The sequence below is a fragment of the Falco punctatus genome (assembly GCF_963210335.1).
Source record: "Falco punctatus genome assembly, chromosome: 1".
Classification (NCBI taxonomy): domain Eukaryota; kingdom Metazoa; phylum Chordata; class Aves; order Falconiformes; family Falconidae; genus Falco; species Falco punctatus.
In genome coordinates, this window is record NC_137580.1 from 105,974,558 (window position 1) to 105,988,282 (window position 13,725).

A 13,725-nucleotide genomic window follows, 5' to 3' on the forward strand; every position below is an offset into this window, starting at 1 on the left:
ATAATTTCACACACATTCAATCCATCTACATGTCCGAGCAACGCTTCTCCAAAAACCAAACTATAAAAGGATGGCTGCAGAATGACCTGCAAAAGTGTAAGGTACATTTACCTTTCACTGTTTACATTTCCTATAGCTGAAAAAACACCTGAATGCATGACTTTTAAAGCATACAAGAGAAGTGACACATCTTACTAGGGCATTCAACAACTTGAACTGCGAACTGTGCACAAAGTGCTGAGCTAGCGCAGACTAGTGTCAACACTTTCTCTTTACTAATGTTTGTGCCTCAGCCTGCCAAAAGGGACATCAGACATTTCCTTGCAGGGAAAAGTATGAAGCTGGAAAACATCAAGTTTGTTAGTCCATTCTAACAGAATTACACCTTACAGATATGACAGACAACAATATTCTTTCCAGGGAGGAAGGCAGGGCCAGGTTCTCTGGCCAGAAGAGCAGACCTGCTCTCAGCCTAGGTCTTCTCACCTCTTTCAGCCTCAGGCACTACAACAGAAACTTAAAACATGATCAGATTCCCCAGTGTCTCAGATTTTATAATACTCTAGGAGGAGTCTCAAACTCTTTCTAAGCACTGGGATTTAACTTGTATAACATGGGACTGAAATAACATTTCCTAGCTAAGAAGAGGCAACCTACAATAGAATTAAAGGCAAGACAGCAATCAGGCTGTTATTTTTCCAGTGAACTGTCCATTTCACCAAAGATAAAGGTTTTCCACACAGAGCACAGCCGAAACATTCAAACAAGAAGTAGATACCCATATATCAGAAATACTACAAAGGCTGGAAGATGAACAATATAAAATCTATTATCCAATAGCGGCAGCTGGTCTTTAATAACGATTAGCAAAACAATAGAAGCAGCTTTCCCTGTAGCAAGCTCTCTCAATCCACCTACAGAAGTGGTTATGTCACCTCCGCTGCAGTAACTAGCAGCGGCAAGCGACAGCAAGGACCCAGACCTATTGGACACAGCATGCTCCTCTACAAGCACCCCCAGCTCAGACACTTAAGTACAAAACCAAAGAAACAGCTCACAAAGGCTAACGGATAAATGAGACGTGGTGACAGCCACTGTGCTGGACTATTTTTCTGATGAGCCATGGAAGCACGTTACCTTCACAAAGCTGTTGACAGCCATGATGGCCATATCTGGTTGACTTTTGGCGTAGTTCATCAGGTACAAGTAAACCAGCTTCTTCAGCTCTAGGTTGTCGGTCTGCATGCAGTTCACAACATCAGGAAAGAGTGAGCTGGATAGACAACAGTAAGAATAGAATCATAGAATCACAAAGTCATAGAATCGTTTAGGTTGGGAAAGACCTTTAAGATCATCCAGTCCAACTGTTAACCAAGCACTGCCAAGTCCACCATTAAACCATGTCCCTAAGCACCACATCTACACGTCTTTTAAATAGCTCCTGGGATGGTGACTCAACCATGTCCCCAGGCAGCCTGTTCCAAAGCTTGACAACCCTTTTGGTTAAGAAGTTTTTCCTAATATCTAATCTAAGCCTCTCCTGGTACAACTTCAGATCATTTCCTCTTGTCCTGTCACTTGTTACTTGGGAGAAGAGACCAGCACCCACCTCGCTACAGCCCCCTTGCAGGTAGTTGTAGAGAGTGATCAGGTCCCCCCTGAGCCTCCCCCTCTCCATGCTGAGCACCCCCAGTGCCCCCAGCCACCACTCATCAGACTGGTGCCCCAGCCCCCTGCCCGGCTCTGGACACGTTCCAGCCCCCCAATGTCTTTCTTGCAGTGAGGGACCCAAAACCGACCCCAGGATTCGAGGTGGGGGCTCACCAGCGTACAGGGGAACGGTCACCGCCCTGCTCCCGCTGGCCACACCGTTTCTGGCACAAGCCAGGATGCTCTCAGCCTCCTCGGCCACCTGGGCACACTGGGGGCTCATCTCCAGCGGCTGCCAACCGACAGCCCCAGGCCCTTTCCCACCGGGCGGCTTTCCAGGCACTCTTTCCCAAGCCTGTAGCACTGCACGAGGCTGTTGTGACCGAAGTGTAAGACCTGGCACTGAGCCATATGAATCTCATGCAGTTGGCCTTGGCCATCAATCCAGCCTGTCTGGATTCCTTTGAAGAGCCTTTCTACCCTCTTGCAGATCAACACTCCCACCCAGGAGAAAAAAAAGCAGTGAGATTGCATGGTATGCAAAGCGGATAGTAACAAGGTGAAGAAAAAGTGGAACTCCAGTTTTCCTGGCTAAGTACCCTGCTGTCTAATGAGAGGTCAGTTTCACTCCTGAAACAGTTGGCAATGGCTTTTATAATAACCATTTAATCTCTTCTGGTAAAAACTCATGCAATTTCCTAAAGGTGTTTTAACTGAGGATTTCACCAAGCAAGTAAATTCTACCATGCCAGGCCTGGAAATGAACCCAGAAGAAAAAAAAAAAAAAAAAGAAGAAAAAAAAAAGTTGCTTAAAAATGGTTTGGTAATGTAGGGCACTTACAAAGAAACTGCCAAATTTCTGATTAGTAAACTCTAGAGCTATTAGGAGCTTAAATGCCAACAAGCTGAGTTTCACTCAAACATCAAGCAGCAATCTGTAAACAGCACTGCAGAAGAACACAGGAAGTTAGACAAAGATATCTGCGGCTCTCAGGTATGCTGTAGCGATCTAAAGGTGAAGGGCAAGTGCTGTTGGCCAAGATTATTTTTAATTCCTTCCAGTTTATCTGTTCCTTTGTTCTACCATGTAGCCATGATGTTAAATTTGCAAGCTCATATTAATTTCTGGAGCAACAGACCACACTGCCATGAACCCAGGAGTATTGCAACTTTATGGTAGACTCCAGTAACAGGAGAAGCTGGAAGGAAGAAAGCATTCACTCGAGCAAGTTTTTCTGGTTGCCTCAAAGACAGAAAAAGTATGTGGGACAGTGTTCCAGAAGGTAAACACCTGTGTCTTTTAGTCACTATGAGGCAAAGGTTCAATTTAAAAATCACATATTTTAAAATGTAGCTTAAATTTATGCTATGACAAGCAAGGCTAAGAAAAACATTTGGTATTACCTTTCTAACACTAATACCCAGGCTAGCAAGTAGTGAGAAATCATCATCTAGAGTGACATACAAAATGGTTGAATTCTGGATGGGTTTTTAAATAAAAAAAGGCTACTGGCACCTAGCTAAACCAGCACCGAAACAGTTGTTTCTTTTGCTTTCAGTAACAGGAAGGAGCCTGAGAAACCTGTGACTCAAACACAGCACAGGCAAGGACAGAGTCAACCTCACCACCCAGCCACACCAAGGTGTGTGCCACTACACCCAACCAAGCCCTAGGACACCCAGAGCTGCTACAGGTGCAAGAAAACTTGCTTTTACCTGACATCCTTCCCCACGGTCATGGCTGCAATAACTTTCTTTACTGCTTCTTTCCTCTTCTCTTTCTTTTCATTATTGAGTTCAGCCTTCAGTTCAAAAATCTCTCCTGGCAGAAGACAAAACAGGTTGAGGCTCTTGGGAGAATAAAAGGGTGTCGCTTTAGGGACAGTACAAGAGTGACTTTTTACTTGCCCAGCCCTGTTGTTCCCATAAAAGCAGTACAGCAGCATGTGGAAGCCGTCAGACCTTATGGAGAGCATGGTTCAATGAGAAGCAAAGCTGCAACACTCCAGAGAACGTTATGGGCTATACCTTGCTAATGAATAAGCTGTTAACAAGAATCATGCTGCATGTTGCAGCTCTCCCACTTCTAGAACATTAATTCACATCACTGTAGCATCTGTTTCTCAGAGGCAACTATTATATAACTGGGATGAAAAGATATTTGGAGCTGCCAGATTCGTGCCTGCAAGAAAAAACTAACTAAGCTAGGAATTTTGCCCAGACTTTTTAAACTTTCGCTCATCACCGCCTGGCTCCTGCAAATGCAATGAGAAAACAGCAGACTGTAGTACAGCCCAAATGCCACGATACACAGCAGTAGAAACAGGAAAGCATAAATTTAGTCCAGTGGAATAAATTCCTTCCAAGACAGAAAGACGGAGCTACTACTAACAAAAGCAGCGTGTAACACTGCTGTCACCTCAATTCCAAGGCTGTCAAAGCAGCCTGTTCCATGACACTAGATATTACCAGATAATTCTAGATATTACTGCTTGGAAAGTCAGTTCAGGTTTGATCACAAAAGTGGCAAAGCAAGTTTGCAAAATAAAGCAACATGTGCAAAAGACTGTTTATCAGGCTTGTTCCAGACAGCAAGCGGTGTGAGGATAATGCTCCTGACTGACAGACAGCTTTTCCCCAGGAACAACAGGGAGCAGTATTCCCACTGGAAGCAACAGGCTAAGGGCATGTCACAAATATCAAAACATCTCTGACAAAATACATTCTAGCCCTTAACCTTTGATTCCTACACACCACTTTGGCAGATCAGCAGCATCCATTACTAAAGAGCCTGACACAAAGACCAACAAGTACTTCAAAAAAGAAGTTACTGTTCTGAAGAACACAGTGCAGTGACCACTCATCACACCTCCTGCCTAAGAAAGAGATGCTCACATTACTCACAGAGAGACCATGCCACGGTGCAGAGCTGAGCCAGCAGCAGTGTGCTCGCTCGAGCTGAGACAGTGCAGGCTGGCCTCTTGCAGCCACCCCAGAAAAATTTGCCTTTAGGACTGAACTTACTGACAGAGCTCCTTAGAAAGATGTGAACTGCATTTGCTGACTTTAGGAGCTCACTCTGAAGCTTCATGAGACGTGGAATCATAGAATTTTCATTGGAAAAAACCTTTAAAATCATCCAGTCCAACTGCAACCCCAGCACTGCCAAGTCCACCATTAAACCATGTCCCTAAGCACCACATCTACACATCTTTTAAATAGCTCCTGGGATGGTGACTCAACCACGTCCCCAAGCAGCCTGTTCCAAGGCTTGACAACCCTTTCAGTGAAGAAGTTTTTCCTAATATCCAGTCTAAGCTTCCCCTCATGCAACTTGAGGCTGTTTCCTCTTGTCCTATCACTTGTTACTTGGGAGAAGAGACTGGCACCCACTTTGCTACAGCCTCCTTGCAGGTAGTTACAGAAAGCGATCAGGTCTCCCCTGAGCCTCCTTTTCTCCAGGCTAAATACCCCCAGTTCCCTCACCCAACATAAACAGGAATTTAAATAGGTCAACACTCTATTTTTTTATTAGCAAGCATTAATCAGAAACATCCAGCCCCTCTGAAAAGGAGAAGTTAATATGAACCATTTTCCACATCTACTGGAGAAGGATGAGCAACACCAGGCTTAAATCGCAGTCAGCATCAGGGTTTTGTTTAAGAACAGGGCAGAAATTAAAATCTGCCTGGGACAGTTTCAGCAGAACAAGTTCTGCTCTGCAGCACGTGAATGGGTAAAACGTCCCTAGAGATCCTTCCCAGTCTTCCCATTTTTAAGGGCACCAGTTTGTCCTGAGGTGAGGTGACCACCACGCCTACCGTCAAGCCAGGGGCAAGTCAAACAGAGCACCGCAGCTTTGGAGGAAACAGCAATAGGAAACCCCATTATCTTTGCAACAGCTTGATATAGAGATAATACACTTATACTTTAAATATTATATGTCTTTCAGTCAACTTAATCCTGTGATGCCCAATGGAACAACCATCCTCAGTCCTGAACTTGTTAGCCCATAAGAAAAACTTTTCTCAATCGCAATCTCAAAAATCTGCAGTCAAATCCCAACGTATTGTTCTCTGATCCTTGAAAAAGGAGTAATTTGGGTCATTTTGTGCATCGTATAACCATGTAATACATCTGTTTTGTCTTTTGTCACCATGTGACCTACTTTGGAAGTTTCTCCCCGGATGATTAAGATGTGAAACAGGGACAGAGCTAACAGAAAAGCACAAGTTCTTCTGCACGCAGTTAAAAAAGCTGTGTAAAAATAGCCACCCACCACCTCCAATCCACTGCACCAGCTTAACACTAACCTTTTTTATTGGTTGTGAAGTATTTGGAGTCCGTCATGGTTCCAGTTCCTTAAAACACCTGAGAAAAATAATAAAAAAAGAACAAGTAGTCACACAGCATTCAGAGCTGACAACACCCAGTCTGCAAGGCGGGAACTTGGAGGAAGGATGGTTGGTGAGTGCACAACGTAAGGGAAGAAGCAAATGCTTTATAACCACAGGCACAAGTTTCACAATCTTCATTCTGCACCTGCTGCTGGTATTACTTGGCAAACCCAGGGAATTAAAGGGCTCAGATGAACAATGATAGTGAAAACACAACAGCCCGAGGCAGACAGGCTGGGAAAAAGCAGTGGTGCTCAGCCCAGCTTTTTAAACATTTGGTCTCCAAAGGGAAAAGGCAGTTTTTTAACTCTTTCCGAACAGCGGATCTTGGCATGTTCCGCAGCTGCCTTTCCCCTGGGTACACAATGTCTTCTTCCAAAAAAAGAACTGCACATCTTACATCTCGACTGGAAGCAAGAAGTCCATGTTTCAGACAAAGGAAACTGTCGACTCCCTCTAATGATACCTTCCTGTGCTGCATCTTGATGGAAAGAACAATTATCCCTCCTTGCAATACCCACCCTGAGGCCCTTTCGCTTCTTTCCCTTCTTTTGCTCCCAGGAGATGCAAAGCAGTTTGTTTCTGTTGTTGTCGTTTTGTTTGGTTTTTGTTTGGTTGTTGTTGTTTTTTAAAGAAAAGCCATCACTTTTCCAGTTCTTTCAAGCTTGAAATTGAAATCTTTCTCTGCCAAGATCTGACATCCCACCTCTAACACACACACAAGCTTATTATTTCAGTGTTGCACTGCATTTTTGTGTACAGGACAGAAAAACGCTGCTGGGCCAGCAAGTACATAGCAGAGCTGTGAGAATGGTCTCAACAGCACTTTTTCTGCTCCATGGAACCAAATTATTAATACTTCAGAATACAGGGATTGCCCAAACATATGTGGATATCCATCATTTTATTTTTACAATTGCCAGCTCTGTGACAAACATGACTGAAACAATTTTCAAGTACTGGCTGAAAACCAACGATTGGAGTGGGCAGTTTCACTGTTATTGATGAAACAGTCTGCATCACTGCTAGAATGTATGACCCTAAAACAATCCCCAAAAAGGGTTTTCCCACGTCTGCTCCTTTTCCTATTTTTTTGCCCAATTCCCCTTCTCTTGTATATATTTCCATAACCTGAAATGCTGCCAGCAAAGCAGCAAGTCATTTGTTCCCTAAATACTGCCCATCTTGCCTAAACCTTGAAGGTCTTGCTGGCTCAGCAAAAAAAGAGATGAGCTTAGCTTTGAACTCCAAGACACTGCCCGGTAGTGCAACCAGCTTTGCTGTTCCTTTACGCTTTTCCTTCCTCATCCCTTAACCAACCCCAACACCACTACCATTCTTATTTCCCCTATTTGCATTGATCAATTTAGATCAATTTGACTTAGAAGTCAAATCCCCACCAGCAGCAGCTGAGGGGCAGTGCCACAATTCCTACCACATTCCATGTGCTCTACAGCGCGGCGATGCAGAGCAGCTGTAATCTTGTCCAACTGCCAAGCAACCAGATGAGAAACAACCTGTTGCTTCCTCCAGTTTCTCTGAGCTCCTGGCTGCCCTGTGCCTGTGTGGTTACGGCCTCATCCCAATTACTGGGTTTGGTTTGATTACTATCCCTTTCTGCTTCTGCCAAGCTGGAGAGCAAACTATGCCTGGGGACAGCTCTGGAAGCATGTTGCTCCTGCAGGAGAGGTTTGCCTGCCTTCCAAAACAGACAGTGGGTTGGGGAGAGCCGCACAAGCCACAACACTGCAATCTTTCCAGAAAAAAAAAAAGCATTTTTTTAAAAATCATAGCATCCTGAAAGCAGCAGCTGTTGTGGGTCTTGTTTTATAATTAAAAACAGAGCCCATGTTGAGCTGCAATGTTATTGCTGACAGTCTTTCGGATTTGAGCCCAGCTTAAAAGATGACTTCAATGTTTTCCTCTACAAGAGCATTTGGCATGATGCCATGCAAAAGGCATTGAACACTGCCTTGCCATTTTTTTGCATTATACGTGGATTTTCCAACCTGGGTCATACCAGCTGAGCTACTCCAATATGTTTTAACAGTGACCAGAGCAGCAGATTATACAGAAAATAGAGGAGAAAAAACCCCACGCCACTCATATCACCCCAGTTGCGTAAAGCCTCACAGAGGAAGAAACCTTGCTGAATTTCAGAGATGATTTTTAAACCGAAGAGAGGACACTTCACTGGTTTTCTAACCAGATCAAATACTGGGAGACATGAAGAATCCTAGAAACAGACTCAGACAAGGCTAAGCACAGCACATGTCTTTACAACCTGTTTTGATAGACATAAGACTTGGGTCAAAAAGCAAATTACCATATTCCATGTCCAACACAGGAGAAAGCTCTTTTTCTCATGAGCACACAGATTTTTGCTTCATGTATGTCAGAGCTTGCTTTGCACATTGTTCAGAGACAGCCTGCTAGCAGTACTGAGTATTATCTCATCCACTAAGCAAACTCAGCATGATTTACAGCAAGTCCCAGATGAAGGCCGAAAACAAAATAGCCCAGGAATACAAATAGCAATGTTTTAAATAACCCAAGAAAATCCCAGCTTCTTGTATACAGAACTAGTTTGAAGAGAGCCAAGATAAATTATGGCAACATCATGAACAGCCTTGTCTTTTTAGGAGAAAATCTACATCAGATTTCCCCTCCTTGCTATTGTTCTGTGTCTAGCACTTGTTAAGGTGGAAACAGGTAAGAAGTCTTCAAGCTGACAGCAAAAGGTTCCTCTTCCAAACCCAACAAACACGAAGAGATGAAATAGAGGAATTTCTGCAGAAGCTTTGGCAATATTTGATGCTGCAAGCATTGACTTGACATTTAAATGTAGACTGAATCAAAAATATGATTAAATTAAAAGGCTAAGGAACCATCATAACAACAAAGGTAAGCCTTTGCAGCCCAAAACCACACAGAAAACTGGATCTGGTGTCTGACCAACACCTGCTTTGCCCCACACGACTCCAACAGCCTGACCAGCTCCCCACCACCAATTTCACACAGCTGTGAACAGGAAGGAGGCAGGTGTAAGGCCTCAGTATCCATCCAAGCTCACTAGCATCAGAACAATCCAGTCTTGCACTCCTAAATCTCTAAAGTGCTCCCCAGTTTAACCTGGCTTACACTCCTGCTGGTGCCACCACTTCTTATCTGCACCCATTTTGCCTGAAAAGCCTCTGGAGTAGCCCAAGCACTGCTCAGGGCTGCCAGAGCATCAGGAAACCAAACAGAACAATTGAACGGGCAAAGGGAAAGCAGCACCTCAGCTGCAGAAGCCTGCAGCCCTGACGGTGTGTGCTAGGGGCAGGTAATTTATTGCCACCTTGGGGAGCAAACCCCACTTCGGTGCTCCCTATCCCCTCCTCAAACTCCCTGTCTGTGCTTCCTCCTCACCCCTCGGATCCCCATCCCAGCTCCACACGCCTCCAGCTTCAGCCCGCAGCTGGACTCACAGCCCCTCCACCACCCGCAGCACCCACCCATGCTCCTCCCAGGCATCCCCGGCCCCCTCAGCACCAGCCCCCAGACCTCTTCCAGTAGCTCCCAAGTTCCAGGAGCATCCCCCAACCCCAGCTCCCCTCCTCAGCGTTCCCAGCCCCAGAAGCCCCCCCAGTGCCTGCCCAGTCCCCCTCAGCACCCCAGCACTCATCCCTGCCTAGTCCCACCAGTATCCCAGTAGCTTTTTCTGCCCATTCCCACCCCACCTCCCCCTCCCAGTCCCACCAAACCCCAGCCCTGCCCACCCCCAGCACCCGCCCCCCAACCAGCGCCTCCTCCCAGGGCCCAGTGCCCCCAGGGCCCTGCCCCCGCCTCCAGCGCCCACACCCCTCACCCTCACCCCTCCCAGGACCTCTGCACCCACCCGCCCAGTCTCCCCAGTGCCCCGCTCCACCCTACCCCACTACCCCTCCCACGGACCCCCCACCAGCGACCCTCCCCCACTCTATCCCGTTCCCCCTCCTCAGTCCCCCACTCAGACCTCACCAGTGCCCCTCGCCTCCTCCCAGTACTCCCTCCCAGCGACCCCCAGCCCCTCCCAGCTCCCCAGCGGTGCCCCTCCCCACCAGACCCCAGCGCCCCACCAGTGCCACATCCCCCTCGCCCCGCGACCCCTCCCCCGGCCCCACTCACGGCGGCGGGACGGACACACCGCTGTGGGGGCGGCGGCGGAACCGGAAGCGGAGCGGAGGGGCCAGGAGGACTCGCGAGGAGCGAGAATAAACCCTCCCCCCTCCTAGAGCGGCCGCGCCCCTGCCACCATAGAGGGGCGCGGGAGGAGACAGAGCGCCGTTCCGCGCCGCGCTTCCGGGGAGGGGGCGGTGCTCCGCTGCGCCTAGGCAGGTGCCCTGCGGCGCGGGGGTGCCCCCTGGCGGCGGGGCGCAGGCGGCGCCATGGCGGAGCTGGGCGCCCACCTCACGGCCGCCTCGGCCGGTGACGACCGGCCCTCCATCTTCGAGGCGGTGGCCCAGGACAGCCTGATGGCCGCCGTGAAACCCGCCCTGCAGCACCTGGTGAAGGTACGGGCGAGGGTAGGCCGCAGGCCCGGGGGAGGGGGGGCTGGCGGCCTCCTCCCTGCAGGCCGCGGGGCACCGGGCCGTGGCCTGAGGGTGAACAGGGTGTGAGGTATCTGCTGTGGAGAAGGGCCCTAGAGGGGCTGCGCAGCTCTGCCCCGAGCTCTGCCCCGCCAGGGTTTACCTTCGGCCGCGCTCCCAAGCTAGCATAACAGTTTTTACCCACCCAGCTTGCGTTAGGGACTGGAGCCATGATTTGTAGCCGCTTTAATTTAGTGCATCGCTCCACTTTCACCTTCCCTTTTGTGTCCCTCTCGGTAGGTGCTTGCTGAAGCTAATCCTGGCCGATACGGCTTCCTCTGGCGCTGGTTTGATGAGATCTACGTCGTTCTGGATTTGCTGCTCCAGCAGCACTATCTGGCCAGGTGCAGCGCCTCCTTTTCCGAAAACTTCTATAGCTTAAAGAGGATACCGATAGCAGGTCACAGACAGCAGCCTCTGGCCTCTGCTGGCCTGCCAAAGAAGCAGCACTGGAAGTCTCTCCTCTTGCTGGTTCTTGTTCCTTACCTAAAAGGAAAGCTAGAGAAACTGGTGTCCAGCCTGAGGGAAGAGGATGAGTACTCCATCCACCCTCCATCGTCATCCTGGAAGCGCTTTTACACAGCCTTTCTAGCTGCCTACCCCTTTGTAAACATGACCTGGGAGGGTTGGTTTCTTATCCAGCAGTTGTGCTATATCCTTGGGAAAGCTCAGCATCATTCACCCATGCTGCGTCTGGCTGGTGTTCGCCTGGTCAGACTGACTGCAGAGGATATCCAGGCCCTGGAGAAGAAGCTGGCCGGAGCCCCTTCAAGTCAAACACACAGGTATGTCAGAACATGGCTTAGCTGCTGCTCTCTAGGGGGGTTCTGTGGGTATGTTAATGTAGAGGTCATGCTGCAAGTAAAACCATCTTGTTCTCCAGAAACTCTTCAAGGTGAGGTTCACCTCTGGCACAGTGTGCTCCAAAAGGGTATATTGCCACTGTAAATAAGGAAACAAGCAGCAGGGATTAGCTTCAGGAGATTTTGTGGTAATGAAATGCTTGGGGGTCTTTTTTGGCACTCGGGCCTTTATCCTGTTCCATCTTCACCTGCACTTTTCTAACAAGGAAAGTAAACTGCAACAATATTGCTAAAAGGACTGAAACTTTGTTTCAAAACCTCTTTGATCTTTCTGAGCAGCAGCTAGCCTTGCCCATGCTTAGTGTCCTGTAAAATGGTGATCCATGAGTGAAACACTCTGTGGTCCAGGTCCCCTCAATCCAAACTCTTCCAGTTTAGAATTCTGAACAAAACAGGACTTAGCTTTCTAAAAAAAATTAAAAAAAATTAAAAAAGAATCTGAGAGAAACATCCTAGCAAATGCCTCATTACAAACATGGGATACGTTAACCAACTTAGCATCAAGAGGCTGTATAAAGCAGTGACTTACTCCCCAAGTCCTTTTTGCCGTGTTTTGCAGGTGGACAAATGTGCAGTAGTAACAGTTTCTCTATACCTTCTCTCTCTGCTACAGCATTAAAACACAAGTGCAGTCAGCATTGAGGAAAGCCTTGGGTGGCTTTGCCTTCTCCCTGTCCACCGGGCTGTCCATCAGTGTGTTCTTCCTCCAGTTCCTGGACTGGTGGTACTCCTCAGAAAACCAAGAGACAATCAAATCTCTGACAGCGCTCCCAACTCCTCCACCCCCTGTGCACCTCATCAACGGGGCCAGCTCAGCTCTCCTACCCAAACTGAAGACTGTGTGCCCTCTGTGCCGCAAAATTCGCGTTAATGCCACAGCCCTGTCCACGTCTGGCTTTGTATTTTGCTACCGTTGTGTGTACAGTTACGTGAAGACTCACCAGCGCTGCCCCATCACGGGCTACGCCACAGAGCTGCAGCACCTTGTCAAACTGTACTCTCCTGAGGGCTGAAAGGCCTGCCCCAGGCATTCAGGGACACATCTCTGAGGCTGGTGGCTGGGTAGCAGTGAGCCTAAATTCGCCCCTTCTTATGTCCTATAGAAGATAATCGATCACTGCAGCTCATCGGTGAGCTCTAAAGCTCCTTTGAACTTTGTGGTACATCAGAGTTTTGCTGCCTCTGTGAATTCTGGTAAGACTCTCCCCTTTGTTTATTAGCTGTTCAAACATCCCGTGACAGTTTCAGAGGGTTCAGACAGGCACAAGCTGTCAGCTAGTGCAGAAATGCCTTCAAAGACCAATAAAAAGGGAAGAAACATTGGTTTGGATAAGAATGCAGACGTGAGGATCAAAGGCCATTGCTGGTAAAAGTCCTGCTCGAGGGCATAAGCCAGAAAATTAAAGAGGTAGGGAAAATTTTCTAGGCGTTATTCCTCCCTTACCAGCTTCCCAGGTGCTCGCACTGCCCGGGCAAGCTCTGGCACTAATGCTTGTCAGAGACAGGCTTAAATCTGTGCTCTGATTGTGCTGTTCTTCAGTCTTCCTGCGTTTTCAGGGTACTCACCTTTGAACTGAGAACGTCACACCCCTAATTCCCTTCAACTGTTCTAAATTAAGACTTTTGACTATTTAGAGGAACAAGAGGTGATGTGTACAAACAAGAGTACTAGAGGGGCATTACATTTTCCACATAAGGGAGAAAAATGCCAAACCAGATTAAAGCATCAACTGTGCTGAACTATGAGAGTTGGGTTTTGTTAAAAAAAGTCTTTGTATCTGTTGTTATTTGCTTCCATAAAGCAAAATTCTTTCTTGATTGAAAAATTAACTTAATTATTTTCTGGTTATCGGAGAAACAGTTAGCCCCTCTAGGGGCTCTATTGACCTGAGGGAGACTAGACTAAAGCTGCTTTCATCTTTGCAGAGGATAGTGGATATGAGATCAGTATTTTGTAGGCTTAGAATCTTTAACGTCTGTGTTTAAGTACTATATTGCAGTTATTTCAGTCCCAAACATGTAGCACATCAGTATCATAACAAAGCATCCTTTTCTTGAACAGAGGAGGAAAGAAAGCATGCATGACATGATGGCTGGTTCTTGCTTGACACCTGATTTTTCATGATACAAGTTTTTTTCTTGACTCGGCTCTAGGGAGCAGCAGACATCATGGTGACATTGCTTATAGGATACAAAGAGTAAAGT

General features: G+C 47.4%; 2 protein-coding genes across 3 annotated transcripts in view; one reads left to right on the plus strand and one right to left on the minus strand.

Annotated features, from left to right (window-relative positions):
- The window catches only part of AP2B1 (adaptor related protein complex 2 subunit beta 1), an 80,490-nt gene extending 70,202 nt beyond the window's left edge, over window positions 1-10,288 (minus strand). For both annotated transcript variants that reach the window (XM_080367651.1, XM_080367650.1), the window contains exons 1-4: window positions 10,197-10,288; window positions 5,964-6,021; window positions 3,367-3,472; window positions 1,138-1,273 (exon numbers count right to left, since the gene is read on the minus strand). In XM_080367651.1, coding sequence (XP_080223777.1) covers window positions 1,138-1,273; window positions 3,367-3,472; window positions 5,964-6,000 — 279 coding nt within the window. In that variant the 5' untranslated portion in view covers window positions 6,001-6,021; window positions 10,197-10,288. The remainder of the gene's footprint in view (window positions 1-1,137; window positions 1,274-3,366; window positions 3,473-5,963; window positions 6,022-10,196) is intronic.
- Window positions 10,289-10,450: 162 nt separating this feature from the next.
- PEX12 (peroxisomal biogenesis factor 12) lies at window positions 10,451-13,256 on the plus strand. The gene is made up of 3 exons (XM_080368116.1): window positions 10,451-10,582; window positions 10,898-11,442; window positions 12,134-13,256. Exons 1-3 carry the CDS (start codon window positions 10,457-10,459, stop codon window positions 12,531-12,533), a joined length of 1,071 nt encoding a protein of 356 aa, XP_080224242.1. The 5' UTR covers window positions 10,451-10,456; the 3' UTR covers window positions 12,534-13,256.
- The last annotated feature ends 469 nt before the right edge of the window (window positions 13,257-13,725 follow it).

Coding starts and splice junctions, on each gene's coding strand:
- PEX12 (XM_080368116.1), top strand. CDS start 10,457: ATGGCGGAGCTGGGCGCCCACCTCACGGCCGCCTCGGCCGGTGACGAC. Junction 10,583..10,897: donor CCCTGCAGCACCTGGTGAAG/GTACGGGCGAGG, acceptor CCCTCTCGGTAG/GTGCTTGCTGAAGCTAATCC. Junction 11,443..12,133: donor CCTTCAAGTCAAACACACAG/GTATGTCAGAAC, acceptor TCTCTGCTACAG/CATTAAAACACAAGTGCAGT.